Here is a 24,795-nt window from a genome sequence, read left to right on the forward strand (position 1 = left end):
GATTCTCCAGCATTTGTGAGTCACTCAATCCATCGGGACTGTAACAATTTTCAACTGTGATCCAATTGGTTCCTGTTTCAGTACGTTTTCAGCATCAGTGGGACTGGAAGAGAGACCCTACTGTAGCAGCAACGCACTGAATATGGAGCCTGAAACAGTTATCTGGCCTGGAAAGAGGAATTCAAGGCAGGGAGGGGACATACACGCGTTTGTGTGCAACTGTAGCTTCGGCCATGGAGAAACCATGGAAGTGTGGCGACTGCGGGAAAGGCTTCCATGTCCCGTCTGCCCTGGAGACACATCGGCGCAGTCACACCAGGAAGAAGCCATTCTCCTGTCCTGAGTGCGGGAAGGCCTTCAGTGATTCCTCCGCCCTGCTGAGGCACCGGCGGGTGCACACAGGGGAGAGGCCCTTCAGCTGCCCTGAGTGCAGGAAGAGCTTCAGCAATTCCTCCGCCCGGCTGAGGCACTTGCGGGTTCACAGAGGGGAGAGGCCCTTCAGCTGCCTCAAGTGTGGGAAGGCCTTCAGCGATTCCTCCGCCCTGATGAGGCACCAGCGGGTGCACACAGGGGAGAGGCCCTTCCACTGCCCCGATTGTGGGAAGGTGTTCACTCGCTCCTCCCACCTCGTGATTCACCGGCGGGTCCACACCGGTGAGAAGCCCTTCCCCTGCCCCAAATGTGGGAAGGCCTTCAGCGATTCCTCAGACCTACTGGCCCACCGGCGGGTCCACACCGGCAAGAGGCCGTTCACCTGCTCTGTCTGCGGGAAGTGCTTTACACACTCTTCTGACCTGCTGAAGCACCAGCGGGTCCACACTGGGGAAAGGCCCTTCAGCTGCTCTGTGTGCGGGAAGGGCTTTACCCAGGCCTCCCACCTGCTGACACACCGGTGGGTCCACACTGGGGAAAGGCCATTCACCTGCCTCGAGTGCGGGAAGGGCTTTGCTGTCTCCTCCACTCTACTGACGCACCAGCGGGTCCACACTGGGGAGAGGCCGTTTGCCTGCCCCGAGTGTGGACAGAGGTTCACAATGTCCTGCAGCTTGAACAAGCACCAGCGGAGGCACCAATGCTCCCAACAATCAGATTCTGCCGGTAACGCTGCAGAGGGTCTCCCCCCAGGACTGAACCTCCTGCCCTTTCTGACAGTGGTGGTAGTGGGAGAGTTGATAGGCTTTTTTGTTTTCTACTGGGGAGTGGAGGGGGAAAGGGGGGTGGTAGCTCAGTGGTTAGCACTGCTGCCTCATAGTGCCAGGACCCAGATTTGGTTCCATTCTCAGGGTGACTGTCTGTGTGGAGTTTGCATGTAACTCCCCCCTGTGTCTGCGTGGGTTTCCTCTGCGTCCAAACGTGCGCATGTTTGAGCGAATTGGCCAAGCTGAATAGTCCCATACTGTTCAGGAATGTGTAGGTGTGGTGCAGAGTTAAGGGTAAGTGCAGAGTGATAAGGTAGGAGAATGTGTCTGGGTGAGTTACTCTTCAAAGGGTCGCTCTGAACTTGTTGGGCAGAAGGGCCCGTTTCCACACTGTAGTGGCTCTATGTTTCTATGAACCTTGCTTCCAGTGGGCGCTGCTGCTCATTGAGCCCAAGACCCGCACAAACCTAAGACCACAAGACCATTGGAGCAGAAGTTAGGATATTTTGACCCATCGAATCTGCTCCACCATTTGTTAGAGACAAAATAAAAAACTGCAGATGCTGGAATCTAAAATTGTCAAGCAGGAGGCTAGGTACAACAAGGCAGGCAGCACCAGGAGGTGGAGAAGTCAGCATTTCAGGTATTATCCCTCAGGACTGAAGAAGGGTTCTGCCCGAAACGTTGACATCTCCATCAGAAATGATTTATCAGGATATTGTTAGAACTAGAGGGCATAGGTTTAGAGTGAGAGGGGAAAGATTTAAAAAGGACTTAAAGGGAAAGCTTTTCATGCAGTGTGGTGCGTGCATGGAATAAGCTGCCAGAGGAAGTGGAGGAGGCTGGTAGAATTACAGAATGTCAAAGACATTTGGTTGAGGACATGAATAGAAAGAGTAAGAGGGATTTGGGCCAAGTGCTGGCAAATGGGACTAGATTAATTTAGAATATCTGGTCAGCGTGGACGAGTTGGACTGAAGGATCTGTTTCCGCGCTGTACCTCTCTATGACTATCGGTCCTGATGTAAGTTTAGAATAGAGTAACTTTGAATAATTCCATCTTGTTGAATTCACCTCCTAAAAGGTTTCAAATGAACCCCTCCAAGTGATATGATTTAACTATACCGAGTTGGATAAAGTATCCCATCAAGTTCAACATGAATGCGCAGTTGAAGAAGTTGAAGTCAGAAGTCACACAATACCAGGTTACAGTCCACCAGGTTTATTTGAAATCCCAAGCTTTGGGAGCATTGCTCCTTCATCAGTGCTGCTCCTTCATCACTTCACCTGATGAAGGAACAGTGCTTCGAAAGCTCATGAGTTCAAATCAATCTATTGGGATTGTCACCTGGTGTTGTGTGACTTCTGACCCGTCCACCCCCAGCACCTCCACATCAGAGTTGACGAATGAGATCAGATTTTATTCAGCATGATTTAGTGAGATATTCATCTGGCTGCCGTTATGCCTGCTACTCGGGTGCTGTCAGACCTGCTGTGCTTTTCCAGCACCACACTCTCAACTCTGATCTCCAGCATTTGCAGTCCTCACTTTTTCCTGGTTCATGTGGAAACTCAACATTGTCAGAGTTACGAAGAGACGCCTGTCACAGAGTACTATAGCACAGAGACAGGCCCTTCAGCTCAAACCGGTCCATGTTGACCAAAATGTTTGTCAACACTAACCTCATTTCCCTGCACTTGGCCCATATCCTTCTCAAGCTTTCCTACCCATGAATTTGTTGAAACGCCTTTTCAATATTGTTAATGTACCTGTTTCAACCATTTCCACTGGCAGCTGTTTCCCCAGGCGAACTGCACTCTGTAAATATTTTGCCCCACATCTTTTCTTCCATCTTTCTCCTCTCGCCATAAAAACGCGTCCTTGGACTTGAAATCCTCCCCCTAGGGAAGAGACAGCTACCATTAACCCAAATCTACCCCTCATGGTTTGAAAATATTGCCTCTCAACTTCCTCTGCTCCAGTGGAAAAACATCCCAGCCTATCCAGCCTAAATTCTAATTTGATAATAATGGCAGTGATGATTTTGGCTGCGTGTGTGTCAAGGATCTCTCATTTCTAAGCCAATGCTGTGCCTCTTAAGTTCACCTGATCTGAAAACAAATGGCACCCCATTCATTTAAAATGTCCATGTTTTCTGTGTAAAGTCGGTCCTGGTCGGGAAATAGGCAGTGGTGTCTTATATTCCCGTAGACTTCTTGTGACCGGGTTCATATGCTCTGTTTTGAGATGTATGAGTAAATCTTCAGAACAATAAATTAATGCAACCTTTATTCATGTCTCATTATTAAAAACACTTTCTCCATTTACAGATGTGATTGAGAAGCTTCTCCCAATGAATCTTTGACTGATAACAGTATTTGTCAGGCTTTTGAAAGTCACTGCAACTCTGTCACAGCACAGGGGAGGGCTCTTTCAGGCACAACGCGTCATGCAGAAAATTCTCCCACATTAGTCGAGCAAAGTTGACGTCTTTTTAAGACATTGTGAAACTTGAAAGGGTTCAGAAAAGGTTTGGAAGGATGTTGCCAGGGCTGCAAGGTTTGAACTACAGGGAGAGGCTGAATACGCTGGTACTATTTTCCCTGAAGCTTCAGAGTCAGCCAGAAACATCTGTTGAATCAGGAAACACCTCTTCCTGCAGCAGCTTCAGACAGACTGCTTGCTAAAACCCAAACCAGGGGAAAAGAATGGGACAACTGCCCTTTCATTGTAGAAGTGGTTTAGAAAATAAAATGTCAAACCCTTTTCCCTGATTATTGCCTTAGCCAGTATCTGATAACCATTAGCGAAATCCTTAATTCTCGACGAATGAGAAGCTCTGCCTTTTATAACCCCTCCTGAAAATAAACCAAGAACAACATAATCTTCTTAAAGGAGCATCATCATCACAACAGAAAGCACCTGAACTGAAACATTTGTATCAAAGGGCTGTACAGTTAGCAGGACAAGAAAACAGGTTTTCAATGTCACCAATCAATTTAAATCAGCCCCCTTGGCTACCAAAAACTTAAATTTAAATCCTAAAGTTTTGACAACAGGACCAATCCTATCATAAAGAATTGGTGCTCTCAGTCATCTGTGTATTAGAGAAAGCATCATTTAGAATAACAGAGAAGGGCATTCCTGACAGAAGAATCGGAGGAGGCATCCCCGACAGAAAATGGCACAGAATATTCCGGAAGACACATAACCTAGTTGTAATCTGAGAGATTAAATTCTATTTTGTGTTATCTGAGTGGGACATGTATTGATTGGAACAGCATACCAGAAGAATCTTGATTTATTCCAGAATACTCAGTAGTTAGGACGGATTTATTCAGTTTGTTAGTAGTTTTGTTCATTTGTTTACCGTGAGAGTTGGTTAAATAAATTGCTGACTGTCAATTTTAAAGTGTCAGGGATTTACTTTTCACACTACAGCAGGTTACACCACTTATCACACTGACTTTACAGATTAAAGGGCAAAGTGCCACTCTTTGGACGTTTCGGTTTGAGATCTTGGAGAGTGGGGGTGTGGGGGTGGTGGGTTCAGCCTTCGCTTTATAACAGTATTGATGACATTCTCTTGAATGCAATGGAGTCAATATTAATCCCAGCCTCTTGGTGTGGTTGTGGGTGAATCACCTTAATTTGGCTCCTGACTCAGAAACCGCACAGAGAATCAACTGCTGAAACAATGATTTGCACTTTATTGCACGTAGCAACCACAAATAAAAACTCTCAAGTTCATTCAGCTTCACCACACCCCCCACCCCCCGCCCCAAACTTGGCTATCACCCAGTTGTGGCTGAATTTAACTGGGTTTCCAACGACAGTGCCCATCTCTGGAAGTGTCCAGGGGTTTGATGCAGTATTATTCTTCTAGGTACTGCTGCTGCTGTATCATTCTGGAGTTGAATTTTGGTGGCGTTTCCTCAATTTCAAATCTGTGGTGTGATTTTGTTTTAAGACTCTAACATACCTCACATTGCTGGAGATCTCAGGTCTGTAGTTTACCTTCTTATCCTTGAGGTTAGCTGTCTGTTTGAAACAGTCTGCCCTGCAATTAACCCCTCTATGTCAGGGCTTTCCTTCCACAGGTAGAATTAATTGTCCTTTTGTCACACCATTGTAAAACAACATTATCTTACCTGTCCCAAGAAATAATTTATTGTGTTGCCTCCTTCTTCCCAGGGATGTTAACCAGCAGAAATTAAGCCATTTGTCGTATTGAATCTGCTCTGCCATTCAATCATGGCTGATATGTTTCTGAACCACATTCAACATGTAACCCTTGAGCCCCTTGATACTCAAGAATGAGTGAATAGTGGAGCAGACTCAATGGGCTGAATGGCCTAATTTCACTTCCTGTTGTGTCACAGTTTCTCGTCGGCCCTTTCATTTCTTGCTCCAGAAAGCGTTATTGTTGACTCGTGAAGTTTGGGAAGTTCTGGAGTTTACAGGTGCACACCACGCTCCTCTATGCCTCCTCCTCAGCCTTCAAGTAAAGGGAAGACCTTTTAGAAGAGAAATAAGGAGAACTTCAGACAGAGAGTGGTAATCTATGGAATTCACTGCCCCAGAAGGCTGTGGAGGTTAGATCATTGAATATATTTTCTTGAGTATCAAGAGGATCAAAGGTTATGGGGAGAATGGGGTTGAGAAACGTATCAGCCATGACTGAATGGTGGAGCAGACTCAATGGGCTGAATGGCATAATTTCTGCTCCTATAGTCTAATGATATGCTGATGTGTGGAGGGGTGAGGATGGGGGAAAAGAGATAAAGAGGGGAATACAATTAAGGTGAAGCTGGATACAGATACATAGGCAATACACAAATTGTACGATAAATTTCAGACCACATAGAAGGACTGGCAGGGCTTACTGAAGATCTACAATATGCTGCAGTTCGATATTACAAGCCCAGAAACAACTGCAAATCAGACAAGGTCTTTTCAGAAGTTGGACCATGAACGTCTGAAGCTGCTGCTGCTCTTTCTTTCTCTCTCTATCTCTCTCTCTCACGCAATGAAGATTGATCTTCACCCAGACTGGAACTTCTTTCCTCTGTCCAAATAATTGTGAACGCAGCCCTTTTTTTGAAGGATGGCATGTTTCCTGATCATCACAATTAAAGGGGTGTCTTCCCCCTGATATGCAAAGGGACAGTCAGTCAGGGGAGGGCAGGGTCACGTCTTGTGTTGTTGTGTGGAATCTGTGACAGCTGCAACAATTCATCCCAACTCCTGTACTCAGTGCTCTGACTGATGAAAGCAAGCATGCCGAAAGTCTTCTTCACCGCCCTGTCTACCCATGACTCCACTTTCTAGGAGCTATGAACCTGCACCCCGACATCTCTTGTTTTGAAATACTGCATATGAAACAGATTTGGTGCTTATCTCAACTCTAATTCGGTATTTTATACTGAATGCCAAGACTGATGAAGGCCAGTGTGACAAAAAATGTCTACCTGTGACTCCATTTTCAGAGAACTGTGAACCTGTACTCCAAAATCCCTCTGTTCCACTACACTCCTTAAGGTCCTGCCATTCACCATGAAATTCCTACCTTGATTTGACTATACAAAATGTAAGACCTCACACTTATCTATATTAAACTCCATTTGCCATTAACCTTAAACCTATGCCCTCTAAGTTTGGACTCCCCCACCCCAAGGGAGAAGACCTTGCCTATTTACCCTACCCATGTCCCTCATGATTTTATAAATGTCTTTAATGTCACCCCTCAGCTTCCAAAGCTCCAGGGAACATAGCTCCAATCTATTCAACCTCTTCCTGTAGCTCAAACCCTCCAACCCTGGCAGCATCCTTGTAAATGTTTTCTGAACCCTTTCAAGTTTCACAACACCCTTCCTGTAGCAGAAAGCACAGAAATTGCATGCAGCATTGCAACAATGATGGCACCAATGTCCTCTCTGAAGAGGATTTTAAAACAATATTTATAACTACAAGCAAATCAGGTTAGTTGGGCATGACTTTCCCACAGCAGTTTGTTTTGGTTGTCCTTCATTAACCTATGCTTTATAATATATAAGAAAATATTTTGAGGGATGGGATTGTTGCTAGCAGTCCAACATTTGCTCCCCATCCCTCATGGCCTTTGGACTGAGCAATTGGCTTCATGCGAGAAGGCAGTTGAGAGTTAACCACATTGCAGTTGGTCTGGAGTCACGTGATGTGAGCGTGTGCACGCATGTGTAGGGTTGTGAGTGGTATATTTCCCTCCCTAAAATAACACGTTCACAATACTCTGTAATGATTGGACAACAACAACAGTTCTGGCAGAATCTATGAGGAGATGACAGTTTTACTGTTATGAGTCCGGTGGCCCTTCAAAATTAGGCTGGATTCAAAATATTAACTATTTTCTTTCCACAGATACTGCCAGACCTGCTGCATTTCCCCAGCAATTGTGCCTTTTGTTGCTGATCTCCAACATCTGCAATTCATTGTCTTAGCCAATAATGGTTTCCTGGTTGCCAGTACAGAGACAAACTCTCACTTCCAGATCTTTTTATTCGTTGAAAATAAAGTCCACTAGCATCCATGATGGGATTTTAATTTTTGTTCTCAGAAGACCGGGATCTCTGGGCGACTAAACCAGTATCACTACATCACAATCTTCCCTTCACTGACAGTGACATTGACAATCTTGTCCTGAATATTTTTCTTTATTCATTCATGGAACGTGACAAAAAATAACCAAGTGCCAATTTAGAGGGCAGTTAAGAGTCAACCACATGACTTTGGATCAAGAGTGACACATTCACCAAACTGGGAAAGGACTGAAGATTTCCAACCTTAAAAAAAGGTTATTAGTGAACAAGATAGGTACTTATGACAATTGATAAGATCAACAAAGCAGCGATAAGTTTATATTCCAGATACATAAATTGATTTCAAATTGCATCGGGGCCATAGCAACATCAATTTGAAACTCCAGATGTTAAATCCAGTAACAATGCCCAAATGCCACCAACTCCCTAAAATCTCTAGGCTTCCCAACACTGACTGGTCTGTAATTGCCAGTTGCATCCTTTTCCTCCTTACTATTTAGTATTCAATTCAGCCCATTGAGTTGACTCTGCTATTTATTCAGATCACGATTATTGTGGGAAACATTTACTCCATTTTGCTGCCATTTCCCCATAATCCTCAATTCGCTTCCTGATTAAAAAAAACTATCTCAGCCTTGACTGCACGTAACAACCCAGGCTCAAAAGCCCTCTGTAGTATCAAGTTCCACAGATTTACTGCCCTCAGGAGAAATTCCTGTCTGTCCTAAACATGCAATCTCTTATTTGGAGGTTACTTCCTCTGGTCCCAAACTCACCCACTTTTCCACGTCTAGCCTGTCAAGTCTCCTCAGAATCTTGTACGTGACAATAAGGTTACCTCTAATTCTTCTAACTTCGAATAAGCACAGGCCCAACCTATTCAGTTCTCCTCATAAGACATATTTTCCATCCCTGGTATCATCATGGCCAACCTTCTCTGGACTGCCTCCAATGCCAATATATCTTTCCTCAGGTAAAGGGCCCTAAACTGTTCACAGTATTCAGTTGTGGCCTGACTAATGCCTTACATAGGTTCACTATAACCTCCCTACATTTCTACTCGATTGAAAAGGCCAACCTCCCATTTGTCTCCCTATTACTCACTGAAACTGGATGAAGAGATTCTTGGACGAGATTCCAAATCCCTCTATTCTAAAGCTTTCTCCATTTAATATTCAGTTCTTCACCTCCTGACAAACTGTATTACCTCATTTTCCCATCTGCCAAGCTTTCGCTCATTTGCTTTACCTGTCTATATCGCTCTCCAGATATCTAATGTCATCCTCACCACCTGCTTTCACATCAACTGTCTCTTCTGCAAATTTAACAATAGTACCTTCACTTTACTTATCCAAGTAATTCGTATATATATTGCAAATAATGTTGGCCCCAGCGCTGATCCCTGTGGTACACCACTAGTTACAAGTTGTCATCCTGAACATGCCCCTTACCACAACTGTGGTAGTTAGCCAATCCTCTATCCATGCTAACATACAGCCTCCCAACACTTTGGGCTCTTTGCTTACTATTTCATGAGATGTGAATATCATTGGCTGTGCCAACAACTCTTCCCAAACTGACCTTGAAAAGGTGGTGCTGAACTGCCTCTTAAATTGCTTCACAAATATGGTGTGGACTGCAACAATGTTCAGGAGTGAGTTCCAGCATTTTGGACAATAACAAAGAAACAATGCGATATATCTTGCAGTCGGAATCCTGTGTTCACACTTGTCTGTTCTTGGTGGATGAGGTCATGACTTGGAAGGTGCTTTTGAAGAACCACCACTCATGCAACCAAGCCAGACTGATAGATTGTGGCCCCAGGCTCTGCCATTTTGACTTCCCTTATCAATCTACATTCTTTCAGTCTCAATCCGCCACGCAATGCCTTCTGTTACGGCTTAAAAGATAAGAATACACATGATTACCAACCGTATTTTGGGTTGTATAAATCTTTGCCTGCCAGAATTATTTTCCAAAAGACTTTAATTAAACTGGGTGACTGCATGAAATGGTTTGTTGGTCAGACTATAATCATCATCCTCAAAGGAGACAATGCCAGTAATACCATTGAACTCGTCTTTTTGTTTAAAAAGGACAAGCTCTTGATTTATTTTTACAACTTACTGGCATTCACACCTGCACATTCAATGTCAAACTCAGACAACATAAATGAAATTACACCATTAATTTTGTTTTACAACAATCCAACAGATTAATTAATAATACACAGTGAATACCAAGGCTGATTAATGTGAAATTAAATTTGACTGAAAATGTAAAATCGAGATGAGAGATAACAAATGGGTGAAGGGCAGAAGGCAAGAAATGCAGCATCATAGAAGGTGCTCCTCCAGGGAGTGTATTTTACCAACTACAACTGCTCAATATAAACAAACACTCTGACATGATCCTCCGGTTTTAATGTAAACCATACTCCCATACAGTAGGAACCATTTAAATAAGTTAATAGATACAAGCCTTGAGCAAATCCAGCCTCCAACCGGGCCCCCCGCTTCTTGGAGCTCCGAGAGGGGTTCCCACTCATTCATTCAACAGGAGGCGGCTCAATTTATTGTAATGGGCACGGAGGGTACAGTGGTCGTGTCTCATGATGAGGAGGAAGCTGTTTCCTCTCATTCAACAGAAGAGGACCTATTTACTAGAGTTTTTTGTGGTGCAGTTGTAGTCTCCCATAGAGCCCTGAGGCTCAGGTTCAAATCCCACTGCTCCAGTGTGTGGAATAACATTACTGCCCAAGCCACGTGCCAATTGGCACAGGGATAAGAAAATTAGGGAAGGAAACACGTCAACCTGTTCAATGCTATCTCCAATCATTTCACTTCCTGTCCCATTCGTACTCCAGGGAGTCCAGCCTCGTTTCACGGAGGTTCTTTTTGAGAAGTTTAATCGGGCATTTTGGCACAAGTCAAGTTAAGAAAGCCGGGATCTCTCGCAAGATTGCGCAGAAGACAACAATTGTAATTCTCGGCGGGGAGGCTGAATTATGAATTCACTAATAGCCTCGCCTCAGCGATGGCGCAAACGGCGCCAATGCATGTCTCTGTGGCACAATTGGTCAGCGCTTTCGGCTGTTAACCGAACGGTTGGTGGTTCGAGCCCACCCAGGGGCGGTGTGTTCGCTGTTCTTCCTTAGCTTCGAAGCTGTACGCTTTTAATGGGGTCAAGAAAATGTTCCCCAAACGGAAATCTTCTCCACAAAGGGGTTTCTGAATTAAATTAATGTCTAACGTAATCGACTGCGGATGCTGAAAAGCCGAGACAAAAAGAGAAACTCGGAAGGTTTGACAGTACCTGTCGGAGAAAACAGAATTTTGAAATGTTGTCTCTGATTCTCTTTCCACAGATGTTGCCTGACCTGCTGAGTTCCTCCTGCAATTTCCAGTTTTGTTATTAACGGAAAGTTCATTTCATCTTTTGGGATGAAACACCTAGACTCGCCATGTGCAGATATTTATTCCTTTCGAATCACTGTGAAGTGATTGGATTCAAACAAACTCTGCGATGATTCACTCTTTCTCAGCTCCACAGGCAGATAGACCTGGGAAGTGAAGCTGTCAGTGTGGTTCTGTGTTCGTGGGCCGAGTGGTTAATGCGATGGACTTGAAATCCATTGCGGTTTCCCCACGCAGGTGTGAACCTTGCCGACTACAAAATGAGAAATGTCGTCGAAAAGAACGTGAGCTTGCTCCCCGGCTTCTTCTTTAAGATTCAAATCAGTGGAGGGGGAAAAGTATTTCACTGACATTGGGACTGGTGGGAATCTGCAACCCACTGCCTGTCCGGGTGGAACAAGATACCCGCAGAGCTTCTTTTGCGTCTATGAGCAAAGTCTTTAGAAATGAGACTAGAACAGTGAGGGGCATGAAATCGTGATCGAAATGAAGCAGGCACCTGTGGACAAGGGTGTTTCCTTTGCCAGTGAAAGATACTGCTTCACAAAGTTGGGCCTGCGGAAGGGAATCAGTGACGGTGATTATCTTTGGTTGTTCACCTTGTGAATGTTCCCATTGCTGCGCATGTCCGTGTTAACGTCAGAACTCTGCAGCATGGTGGCGTTAGATACGCACAGGGCCGGGGCGCAATGGATGACGCATCTGACTCCACCTACCTGTTTGAAATGCAGCCCACAGCTTCTTCACATCGGAGTCAAGAAACAGCGCTGTCAGATGAGGGGAAGGTGTAATAGCCCCACACGCTGCTCACGGGCACACGTTCCTTTCCCCAACTCACCGCCTCAACCACTGCGGCTCCTGGGAGTGGAAAGGAAACAATCACCAAAACCCAGTCTTAGCTTTGTGAATCTTCAGAAAATCAGCAAACCTTCATCCATTCGGATTTTCTATCCTGGGATGACAGGGATGGGTTTTGTCACTCTTTTGTAGCACGTTGCAAGTGGATGTTTTGCAGAAAAGCACAACAATGCCATCTGATTAATCAGGACCTGGATGTTTTCGGTCTTTGAATGTAAGTGTTGTGCTCCAGAACTTTGTTGTTCACAGTTTATAATACTTATCTTCCCAGTCCACTGTATCACTTGTAGAAAATGTTTAATTTGCGTCTTGTAATCCTTTCACTGTCTGCTAATGAGGATAGCGTTTCCGTGTTTTACCTAAATTATCTTGACCTTGCATAACTCAAGCCTCAAGCTAATTTCACGAGAAAGCTTTTCCAGTTCAAAAGCCAACTGTTAATGATGGCTCTGTTTCATGTCACGCATCCAATTTCAGATCGATGTTGTTAATGTCCCTTTTATTCCTTCAGATCCAGGTTTCGCTCACAGGGCTAGAACAGAACTGTCACCAAATACATTTACCATCTATGTTCATCCTATCGATTGTATTAGCATCATCAACACTTCTCATCAAAATAACTCGAGAGACTTTCATCACAATTTTCTGTGAACAGTTCCACATTAGCTTTGTTGAATGAACCCCAAATTTCTTGAAGTGGCTCCTTATTTTCGGCCCTGATTATTAATCTCTCTATGCATGGGAATGGATCCTTCCCACCCGTTCTATCACTCATCAATGTGTGTAGTTCAATTCGATCTCCCATCAGCCTCCTCTGTCCTGATCAAATCCAGGGGAACAGAATACGTTGGGACTATGGCGCGGACAGGAAAAGCCCAATACTCACCTTTCCTGTTAGAACCATTCCATGAGAAATTTTAGACCACAACTTTGGGCGTGTAGTTGTCGCCGAACACTTACGGTGCTGGCGTAGAGATCCTTTGGGGCTCCCCCGCTCAGGGTAGTAACCTGCTGACTATGCATTCTTCACTGGCGATTTTAAATGACTTCCTGTTGGTTGCACTATCGCTCAAACTTCACAAAACCCGTCTCGATAAAATCCCGTTTTCTCATGTCTGGGAATTGATTGCCTTGCAGGAAAATCGGGTTGTGAACAAACAACGTACCAGCCTCACAACGTACAGCTCTGTTTACCTTTCCACAGATGCTGCTCGACCTGTTGGCTTTCTGCAGTATTCTCTGTGTTTAATCGGCACAAGTGCTGCTTTTCATTCAAGAACTTCAATCCCTGTCCTCTGGTAACTGACTCTGGTCAGTGGCAATTGATTCTTCTGATCATTAATCTGCCCATTCCCACCGCTTCTTCTCCAATCATTACCAACAGCCCCAGGAAATCTCCAGTTAACCTTCTTTGCTCCAAAGCGAACATTCCCAACCTTGGTAATGTCTCTCCAAAATGGAAATTCCTCATCCCTGGAAATGAATCAAGGCGTACAATTGGGAAGAGGTTTTGGCAAAATATTGTCAGTTACGAAATGGAAAAATGTTCCTGAAGCAAAACAGAAATCCCTGTCTCCAGCTTTGTGAATCTTTAGAAACTCGTTGGGAAGCGGATTTAGATGAGAATGAAAGATGAACTGTCCAACTGAGTAGAGACAGTCCAGACACCGTCCCCTTGTTGAAGAGGCCGGGAGATTGACTCTGATGTTCTTGGGACATGAACTGATCTGAGACATTGAAAGAATTGTCGTTCCTGCACATCAGGAATTCAAACCCCTTCTCGCCTCCGAGCCAATGAGAGAACTCGGGAAAGGGCAAAACACTGAAAGGCTCGAAGGGTGACGGCCCGGAATAAGAATGCTCGTTCCTCCTGACATGGATGTGTCTCCAGCCTGTCCCCGGTGTCTCCACAATGAATGTCCCAGGCTTTATTATGGCAAAGTAAAACTGATAGACGACAACTGGAATTCGAGGCCGGGAGGCTGAATTATGAATTCAATAATAGCCTCCCCTAAGTGATGGCGCAGCCCATGTCATCGCCTGTCGCTGTGTTACAATTGGTCAGCGCGTTCGGCTGTTAACCGAAAGGTTGGTGGCTCGAGCCCACCCAGAGGCGCATGACCTTCTGATTGCCTGTCTCTTTCACACGCCACCCTGTTCCCTGGCCAACATCTCTGTCTCAGGCATGCAGCAGTGTTCCAGCAAAGCTCCGCTCCAGATAGAAGACCAGCGCCTCATTTTCCGTTTGGAATCCTCCAGTCTTCAAGGTCGAGTTCAATATTATTTGGACCCGAACTCCTCCATGCCCTTGATCCCTACCACACCCACACGAGGCCGTGTTATCACATCGTCTGCTGTTACACACGACTTATTGTTAGCCAGGAATAGTCTCCATGAACAGTTCGTCACCCTCCGACACAGATCGTTATTCTCTCCTTTGTCCCTCCAATGTTCTCCCTCTGAACTAGTGGCAAAGAGAGCAATGTGGATTGATATCCCTGAGCCAGCTCTTTGTCCCATCTCCAGGAACCGGGTTCTCTCCACTGGCGGATAATTAAACCACTTTGTTGTTGCGTTGACGTGAGGAGATTGTATAAATATAAACTTTTCTAAACCTTCCGTTGATTGAACTGTGAGTTCACTCTGAATCACAACATGTGTCACAGCGCAATTTGAGGCCCACATTAGCTCTGCTGGTTCTACACAGCAAGTAAATGAGAGTCTCTATTCGTATCATTCTCTTGCCTTCTCCCTGTAAATCTCCACATTGTTACTTTGGACATGACCACCGAATTCCGTTTTGTGTTCTTGAATCTGCCTCCTTGTCACGGTCAGACAGGGACAAGAAAGTGTTCTTCCTAATGTCACTTTTACTTTTTTTTCCAAATGCCTTGAAATCTCTGCCAATTTTTTGGGAAATTGAAAGGATTCTCATTCCTGCACATGAGGCTGAATTGATTTAATTTCTAACGTAAAGGACAGCGGATGCTGAGAATCAGAGACACAAAGAGGATCTGCTGGAGAAACTCAGCCGGTTTGGCAGTACCTGTGGGAGAAAACAGAGTTCTGAAATATTGTCTCTGATTCTCTTTCCACCGATGGTGCCTGACAAGCTGAGTTGCTCCTGCAATTTCTGTTTTTGCTTTTAACTGAAAGTTTATTTCATCTTTCGTAATGAAACAACCAGACTCGCCATGTGCAGATATGTAACCCTTTCTAAATCTGTGAAGTGAATGGATTCAAACAAACCCAGCAATAACTCACTATTTCTCAGCTCCACAGGCAGAGAGACCTGGGAAATGAAGCTGTCAGTGTGGTTCTCTATTCCTGGTCGAGTGGTTAATACGATGGATTTGAGATCGATTGAGGTTTCCCCACGCAGGTGTGAACCTTGCCGACTACAGTTGAGAAATGTCGTCAAAAAGAAAGGAAGACTGTTCCCCGGTTTCTTCTTTAAGATTCAAATCAGTGGAGGGGTTGGAAATCTGCAACCCACTGCCTGTCAGGGTGGAACAAGCAGATACCCACAGGGCTAATTTTGAGGCTATGAGCCAAGTGTTTGGAAATGAGACGAGAACAGTGAGGGGCGTGAAGTCGTGATCGAAATGAAGCAGGCACCTGAGTACGAATGCGTTTTATTTGCCAGTGAAAGATACTGCTTCACCAAGTTGGGACAATGGAAGGGAAGCCGTGATGGTGATTATCTTTGGCTGTTCCTCTTGTGAATGTTCCCATTGTGTTAACGTCAGAACTCTGCAGCATGGCGGCGTCAGGTACGCACAGTGCCAGGGCGCAATGGATGACGCATCTGACTCCACCTACCTGTTTGAAATGCAGCTCACAGCTTCTTCACACACCCCAATTAATCTTTCTCATTGTCCTGAAGCCGGCATACGGTTTGAATTCCTGATCTGCAGGAACGAGACTCTTTTCACTGTCTCGCGTCAGTAAGTGTCCCTGAGAACATCAGAGTCACGTCACCGCGCTGTCAGAGGAGGGGAAGCTGAAAGAGCCCCACACGCTGCTCACGGGCACATTTCACTTTTTCCAACTCACCGCCCCAACCACTGCGGCTCCTGGGAGTGGAAAGGGAACAAATACCAAAACCCAGTCCCAGCTTTGTAAATCTTCAGGAAATATGAAAGCTGTTCATCCCTTCTGGTTTTCCATCCTGGGCTGACAGCGTTGATTTTAAATGGCTGTCCAGTTAGTGCCGATTCGTTTTTGCTGAAAAAAATCTTCCTTATCTCATCCTAGCATTTCTTGCCACAGAGAACTGTGCGGCAGAGTTCATGTATATATTTCCTTGTATGGTATTTTGTAAATAACATTCGTTTGCGGTTTGTTTATATAGGCTATTCCAGGTTCATCAGCCGCTGTTTAAGGGTGTTGGTAGGTTTGTGGGCTACCATGGTGCTGAGAGCGTTGAGTTGTCTGGACATCATTTCCCAGATGTCTTTTATGTAAAGTAATGTGGCTAGGGTTTCTGCACACGTTGTGTCTGCTTGTGTCAGTTTGTTGATGTGAAATCGACACACTGGGTTTATTGGGTTGGCAAAAGTGCGGATTGCAGATGCTGGAAACCAGAGTTTAGATCAGAGTGGTGCTGGAAAAGCACAGCAGGTCAGACAGCTTCCGAGGAGCAGGAAAATCGACTTTTCGGGCAAAAGCCCTTCATCAGGAGGCCTCCAGGGCGGAGAGATAAATTGGGGGGTGGGAGTGTGCTGGGCCGAATGTAGCAAAGAGTACAATATGTGAATGGGGCTGGGGATGGAGGTGAAAGGTCAGAGAGGAGGGTGGAGCGGATAGGTGGGAAGGGAGATTGGCAGGTAGGACAGGTCATGAGGATAGCACTGTGCTGGAAGTTTGGAACAGAAGTAAGGTGTGGGGAGGGGAAATGAGGAAACTGGTGAAGTCTACATTAATGTTCTGGGTTTGAATTTATCCGAGGCGGAAGATGGGGCGTTCTTCCTCCAGGCATCGGGTGGGGAGGGAGCGGCGATGGAGGAGGCCCAGGACCTGCATGTCCTCGGCAGAGTGGGAGGGTGTGTTGAAATGTTGGGCCAGAGGGCGATGGGGTTGATTGTTGCGGGTGTCCTGGAGATATCCCCTCAAGCGCCGTGACTGGACTCTGCGAGGAGTCTCCAGTCTCCCCAATGTAGAGGAGACCGCATCGGGAGCAATGGATACAAGAAATGACATTGTTGGATGAACAGGTGAAAGCTTGCTGACGACCGCGGCCCAGGTTCGATTTCCGGGCAGGAAAGTAATTTTTCGGAGAGCTGACAAGCGCCATTCGCATCTCCCTGGTGGTCTAGTGGTTAGGATTTGGCGCTCTCACCGCCGCGGCCCGGGTTCGATTCCCGGTCAGGGAAACCATTTTCAGGAGTGCAGACTACCCATTCTTCTTAAATGCGCTGTGTAATTATTTCTTGTTGTTCCTGGGTGCTGCAGTGTGTCGTGGCTCGTTGAAATAGTGTCCTGATTCAGATTTGTTTGTATGTGGAGGGATGATTGCTTCTGAAGTTAAGTACTTGGTTCGTGTGCGTTGTTTTCCTGTAGAGGCTGTTTTGAATTTACCATTGACTGTTCGCTGTACTGTGACATCTAGAAATGGCACTTTGTTGTTGTTCTCCTCTTTTGTGAATTTTATGTCAGCGAGGATATTGTTGATGGTGTTGTAGGTTTCCTCTAATTTGTTTCATTTTTTGATGACAAAAGTGTCATCACTGTAGTGGACCCAAAGTTTGGGTGGATCGTTGGAAGGGCTGTTTGTTCGAGTCTCTGCATTATTGCTTCTGCGAGGAATCCTGATACTGGTGGTTTCATGGGTATTTCGTTGATTTGTTTGGAGGGCTTGTTACTGAATATGAAGTGGGTGGTAAGACACAGTTCTACGAGGTTGACAGTGCTATCTTTGCTGATGTAGTTGGTGCTGTGTTTATGTCTCTGGTTCTTCGAGTAGTGTCTCCAGTTTTCTTTGGCCACGTTGATGTTAATGGATGTGAACAGGGCTGTTATGTCAAAGGACATCATTATTCCATCCTCTTCTATCTTAGTGTCTTTGGTGTTCAGGAATTCTTGGATGGAGTAAATGGAGTGGCGTGAATCTTCGACTTGGCGTTTTCAGTGGAGGCCTTTGACTAGTCTGCATATTGGTGTTCCAAATGGTGAGGCTTTGGGCCTGAGGGGGGCTCCTGGTTTGAAGAGGAGAACAACAACAAAGTACCATTCTTAGATGTCACAGCAGAGCGAACAGTCAATGGGGAACTTCAAACTAGCGTCTGCAGAAAAACAACACACACAAACCAAATACTTAACCACAGAAACAATCATCCCAACACCCACAAACGTTGCTGCATCAGGACATTATATCAACGAGCCACTACACACTGCAGCACAGAGAAACTACGAAGAGCAGAAGAGGAATACGTATATAGTGTATTTAAGGAGAACGGGTACCCAATAAACCCAGTCCGCCGATTTCTCATTGATGCTTCCAAGCTGACTCTCAAAAATTCATTTGGCCCTCCATTCTTTCCTGTTTGTTTTTTGTTGGTTTTGAAAGCTTTCGCAATCCTCTGACTGATTATTGGAGTTGGGAAGTTATGTTGTGGATGTACAGGACATTGGTTAGACCAGTTTTGGAATATTGTGTGCAATTCTGGTCTCCTATCAGAAGGATACTGTGAAATTTGAAAGGGTTCTGAAGCACCAGTGGGTCCACAGAGGGGAAGAGGCCCTTCTGCTGCCCTGAGTGTGGGAAGGCCTTCAGTGATTCCTCTGCCTGCTGCCGCACCAGTTGGTCCACACCGGGGAAGTGCGAGATGGCCTTCAGCAGTTCTTCCCACCTGCTGAGACACCAATGGGTCCACACTGAGGAGAGGCCGTTCTTCTGCCCCGAGTGCAGGAAGGGCTTTGCTCTTTCCTCCGACCTGCTGGCCCATTGGTGAGTCCACATGGGGGAGTGGTCGTTCAGTTGCCCTAAGTGCAGGACGTCCTTCAGCAATTCCTCAGCCCTGCTGAGGCACCAGTCCGTCCACACCGGGGAGAAGCCGTTCTCCTGCCCCGAGTGTGGGAAGGGCTTTATCCGCTCCTCCACACTGCGGAAGCACCAGCTGGTCCACACGGGGGCGTGGGGGGGGGGGGGTGAGGCCATTCTGCTGACCTGAGTGCGGGAAGGCCTTCAGCAATTCCTCCACCCTGCTGAAACACCTGTGTGTCCTTCAGCAGTGGGAGGCCCTTCAGCTGGCCCGAGTGTGGGAAGAGGTTCATGTTTGCTTGCAACTTGCGGAAGCACCAGCGGGGGCACTGCTGCTCATTGAGCCAGGGACTGCACATCGTCAATGAAATGATCCAAATAAACCTCAGACCGCAAGACGATCGGAGCAGAAGTTAGGCCATTGGGCCCGTCGAGTCTACTCTGCCATTCGTTAGAGACAAAATTAGTGCAGATGAGATTAGCTACAGGAAATAGGCCATTTGTCCCAACAAGTCCACACAAACCCTCCGAAGAGTAACCCATCCACACCCATTTCCCTCTAACTAATGTACCTAACTCTATGGGCAATTAAGCATGGCCAATCAACATGACCTGCACATCTTTGGTTTATGTAAGAAGACAGGATCGCCCAGAGAAAACCCATGCAGACACTGGGAGATTGTGCAAACTCCTCACAGACAGCTATCCAAGGCTGGAATCAAACCTGGGTCCCGTGCGCTGTCAGGCTGCAGTGGTAACCACTGAGCCACTACATATTGCAACCCGAGGTTGCAAGCAGGAGGTTGGGAGAATACAGCCTCAGAATGTGGAGGAGTCAGCGTTTTGAGTATTAACCCTTCTTCAGGACTGAAACGTTAACTTCTCCACGAGAAACGATTTATGGAAATGATGCTGGGGGTTGTAGGGTTTGAGCTCCAGGGAGAGGCCAAGGCTGGAGCTGTTTTACCTGAAGCATCGGAGGCAGCGGAGTGACCTCATAGAGATTACAAAATCATGAGGGGCATGGACAGGGTAATAGACAAGGTCTTTTCTCAGGAGTGGGGGAGTCCAGAACTAGAGGGCATAGGTTTAGGGTGAGAGGCGAAATATATTAAAGAGACAACGTCTTCATGCAGGGGGTGGTGCATATATGAAATGAGCTGCCAGAATATATGGGTCAGGTGCTGTCAAATGGGACTCGATTAATTTAGGATATCAGGTCAGCATGGACAAGTTGGACTGAAGGGTCTGTTTCCATGCTGTACGTGTCTCTGACTACTGGTCCTCATGTAATTTTAAAATAGGGTCCAAGTAACTTTGAATAGTTCAATCTTATTGAGCTCACTTCCTGAAAAGTTTCAAATGAATCATCTGAGCGATACTGTTTAAACATGCTAAGTTGGACAAAGTATCCCATCAAGTTCAACACAAACCCAGAGTTGAAGAAGTCAGAACACCAAGGGGACCAAACTGATTACAATATTCCAGGTGCAAACTTATCAACGTCCTGTATAACTACAACATAACTTGCCAACATCGAAACTCAATTCCCTAATTGATGAAGGCCAGTGTGCTGAAACCTTTCTTCACTGCCTTGTGTACCAATGTAATCAGAGATATAGGACCTACTTTAAACTGATCCACAATCCAGCTACTGGGAGCCCAGAAACAGAGTAGTGCTGCGTGAGTGTGCTGGGCACATAACCCAGAGGTCGATGGGTAAAAACCATGTGATGCTATTGCCCAATGTCTCCGTAAGCTGCTTTCATTTACAATGGTGTTCTGTTCTGTATGTTGCCTTTGCATCTGCTTCCCAAAGCTTCTTCAGTGGAGGAGTGGCAGCTGGAGCCCAGGAGTTCAACGACCCGCCGGAGCTTGAGGAAGGTCCAAGCTCCAAGAAGCGGGGAGTAAGGCTGGAGGCTGGATTTGCTCAAGGCTTGTATTTTTAACTCATTTAAATGGTACCTACTGTATGGGGCTATGGTTTACATTAAAACCGGAGGATCATATCAGAGTGGTTATATTGAGCAGCGGTAGTTGGTAAAATACACTCCCTGGAGGAGCACCTTCTATGATGCTGCATTTCTTGCTTTATGCCCTTCCCCCATTTCTTATCTCCCAGCTTGGTTTTATGTTTTTTTGGTTAAATTTAATTTCATATTAATCAGACTGGGTATTGACTGTGTGCTATTAATTTGCTTCTTCGAATATTGAAAGTCAAAATTAATGGTGTAATTTCATTTCTGATGTCAGAGTTTGACATTGAATGTGCAGATGTGAATACCAGTAAGTTGTGAAAATACATCAAGAACTTGTGGTTTTTAACAAAAAGAGCAGTTCACTGATATTCATGGCATTGTCTTATTTGGGAGTGATGATTCAAATCTGACCAGCAAACCGTTTCATGCAGTCACCCAATTTAGTTAAAATTTTCATTAATTTAATTAAAGAAAAGAACTCTGGCAGGCTAAGATTTATGCAATCTATTTATAAGATTATGTCCATTGCTTGCAATATGGTCTCATCCACATTGGGGAAACTGGACGCCAACTCGCGGAACATTTCAGGGAACAGCTCTGGGACACTCAAACTAAACGACCGACGCCCTGTGGCTGAACGCTTTAACTCGCTCTCCCATTCCGCCAAGGACATGCAAGTCCTGGGCTGCCTCCACTGTCAAACCCTTGCTACCCGACGCTTGTAAGAAAAACACCTCACCTTCTGACTTGGGACCCTCCAACCACATGGTATCAATGTAGATTTCATCAGTTTCCTCATTTCCTCTCCCCCACCTTGTCCCAGATCCAACCTTCCAATTCGACACCAACCTCTTGACCTGTCATACCTGTCCACCTTGCTTCTCACCTATTTGCTCCACCCTCATCTCTGACCTATTACCATCAATCCCTACCTCCATCTACCTATTGCATTCCCAGCTGCCATTCATCCAGCCCCACTTCCTTCCCATTTACCTCTCAGCCCCCTTGGGCCACCCTTTATTCCTGATGAAGAGCTTATGCTCTGAACCAAGACTGTTATGAAACAACATTCTCAACAAATAGGAAATAGCTCCCAAGTCAGATTTCATTCCCTCTTCTGTTTCCCAGTTCTTTCAGAAATAAGAAATATCTTTTTCTTCCACTAGAAAGTGATCTTCCACTTTGCGCTGTCTGAAGTGTTATGCCACATTATTACCTCAGCCACCTTTTAAGAATCGTTTCAACCTGTTTTTCTAACAATTGTGGAGGTGACCAAAAGCAAACATTTCACTCCTCCTCAATGCCCCATTTCTCCTTCTATGAGCCACTTTGTCATGTTGTCTATGTTACAAGCAGCCGAGTGCACTTGGTTTCTGAATTGAAATTTGGCCATTGAAGTGATCAGAATTAATATATATCGATGGATAGCTGTGTCTGCACTAACTGTAATTATCCACCAATACGATGTCGTGTGTTCCACCAAAACTGGAAACAATGATTTGTGATTATATTGCAGTCGGATGTAAAAAATCATCCCAGCGATCTTCACGTTATTATAGTTTACTGTGGCCATACAGCATTGCGAGGCAGTTTGATGTGACTGAAATTTGGATGGAAAGAATGTAGATTGATGACAAGGCAAAATGGCAGTGTCTCTGGCCACAATCGATCTGTCTGGCTTGATTATATGAGTGGCGGCTGTTCAAGAGCAACTTCCACTCCATCACTTCAACCAGCAAGAGGAGATAAGTGTGAACACAACATTCCAACTGTGACATATACGCATTGCTTCGATGTTATTGATCAAAATCCTGGAACTCGCTCCTGAACCTTTATTATAGACCACATCATATTTGTGAAGTAATTTAAGAGGTAGCTCACCACCACTTTTTCAAGGACGGTTTGGGAAGACCTGCTGGCAGAGCCAATGATATGCACATGATATTGGAAACAGTCTAATCGTATGGATAGATGATTGGCTAACCAATGATACAGGAGGGAATAGGGGCATGCTCAGGATCGCAACTTACAACTAGCAACGTTCCACAGGGATCAGTGCTGGGGCACAAAATTATTTACTATATTTATATGAATTACTTGGATAAGTAAAGTGAATGTACTATTGCCAAGACTGCATTAGATACAGTTGATTAGAATGCAGGTGGTAAGGATGACATGAACTCTTCATCCAAGTTCAGTGAGTAATCGGGAAGGCAAAAGGGAGATTGGCCTTTAAATGGAGTACAAAAGTAGGGAGGTTATAGTGAACCTCCGCCTGGAGGTTTTGATTGAAAGTGCAGTGAAGATTCAACCAGCTGACAGTGGATCTGAATCACATGTAGATCAGACCAGGTTTGGACAGTAGGAAACCAGATAAGTTTTTACAACAAACCACAACGATTTCATCATTTGACTCTTAATTCCAGATTTATATTGAATTCAGATTCCACCATCTGCCGTGGCAGGTTTTGAACCCAAGTCCCGTGAACATTACCTGGGTGAATGGTCTGGTGACAATAAAGTGGCCATCGCCTCCCCTGAACACATTGGCATATTGTGTTCAGAGGTAACAAAGGAGCAAGAGGTTTCAGCAGCTGCTAAGTTGTTGATATTACACAAGGGAACATCAGCACTCTCAGTAATGGCACAAACTGAAGTCAGTGTCCTGTATCAGAGGTAAGGGCTCGGGATCCACAAGAAATAGGAACAGCAATACGCCATTCAGCCTCTTGAGCCTGCTCCTCCATTCAGTCGGATCGTGGCTGATCTGGCATTCCCCACATCCACTTTCCTGCCCTTTTCCTGTAACTGTTCATCCCCCGACTGATCACGAATCTATCGATCCTAGTTTCAAATGTGACAAGAAGGATGTCAACAGAGTTACTGGGGTTGGGGGAGGGGCGGGGGGTGCTCAGGTCGAACTTGGGGACTAAAACAATGGCTTCACACTTCACAATATTTAACTAAGGGAATGTTTATGGTTATCCAATGCTGGAAATTGGGCAGGCATTCAGATGAAATTATTGGTAAATAATGAATGACAGAGGAGTCGGGAGAGAAGTGGTGTTCAGGCACAGTTGGATATCATCAGTATAGATGCCAACACCAGCAGCTACGGTTAAATAAATAAGAACGGAAGACGCTAAAAGCAGACCCTCCCAGAGGATACAGCGATGTTGGAGAGGGTCAGTACTGTCATTAACTCTGATCGAGGCTGTCCGCAGGTCGACGAGGGAATGTTCATCCCTGTCACCGTTACAAAGGATGTCAAATATGACCTTGATAAGAACTGTTTCAGGGGTAGAAACCAGACTCGAGGGCTTTAAATATAGAATTCTGGAAAAGATGGGAATGGCTAATTCAATAATGTTACATCCAAACCAACACTTCCATTGGTGCGATAATTATAGAAGTGTTTTGGTTTTTATTTAGATGATTCTCAGCAACACTGAGTAAGAAGCAACAAAATTAGCACAAGAAATATTGCAATTGCTACAATATGCCTGCTCCCAATAGGAGACCATCTGGTGTTCACTTAACTGTCTGCAAGGCGCAATATTGGAAAGGAATTATCCAGTTCATAGCTATAAGAGGGGAGACACAGACTGCTTGATACAAAGGGCGGGAGTAGGCCACTAGGCCCTACGAGCCTGCTGCAACATTAAATAAGATCATGGCTGATCTGAATACAACCTCAGCTCTACATTCCTCCACATCCCCGACAATCTGTCACCCACTTGGTTAGCAAGAACCTATCTACCTCTGCCTTAAAGATTTTGAATTCACTGCCTTTTGAGGAAGACACACAACCATGAGAAAGAAAAAAAATCATCCTCATTTTT

The 24,795-nt window shown here is 45.3% G+C and overlaps 1 protein-coding gene and 1 non-coding gene across 2 annotated transcripts in view; both read left to right on the forward strand.

The window, feature by feature from the left end:
• The first annotated feature begins 233 nt into the window (after positions 1-233).
• Positions 234-24,795, forward strand: part of LOC148143220 (uncharacterized) — a 62,210-nt gene continuing 37,648 nt past the window's right edge. Inside the window, 2 exon segments of the mRNA XM_087975791.1 lie at positions 234-1,036; positions 18,834-19,124. Of these exon segments, the coding sequence (XP_087831917.1) occupies positions 234-1,036; positions 18,834-19,124 (1,094 nt within the window).
• Positions 17,296-17,367, forward strand: trnae-cuc (transfer RNA glutamic acid (anticodon CUC)). The gene has a single exon. It is a non-coding gene; the product is annotated as a tRNA-Glu (tRNA).

The sequence above is a fragment of the Chiloscyllium plagiosum genome, unplaced genomic scaffold (genome assembly GCF_037043375.1).
Source record: "Chiloscyllium plagiosum isolate Xiang-an unplaced genomic scaffold, Cpla_swu_hap1 HiC_scaffold_27, whole genome shotgun sequence".
NCBI classification, from domain to species: Eukaryota; Metazoa; Chordata; class Chondrichthyes; order Orectolobiformes; family Hemiscylliidae; genus Chiloscyllium; species Chiloscyllium plagiosum.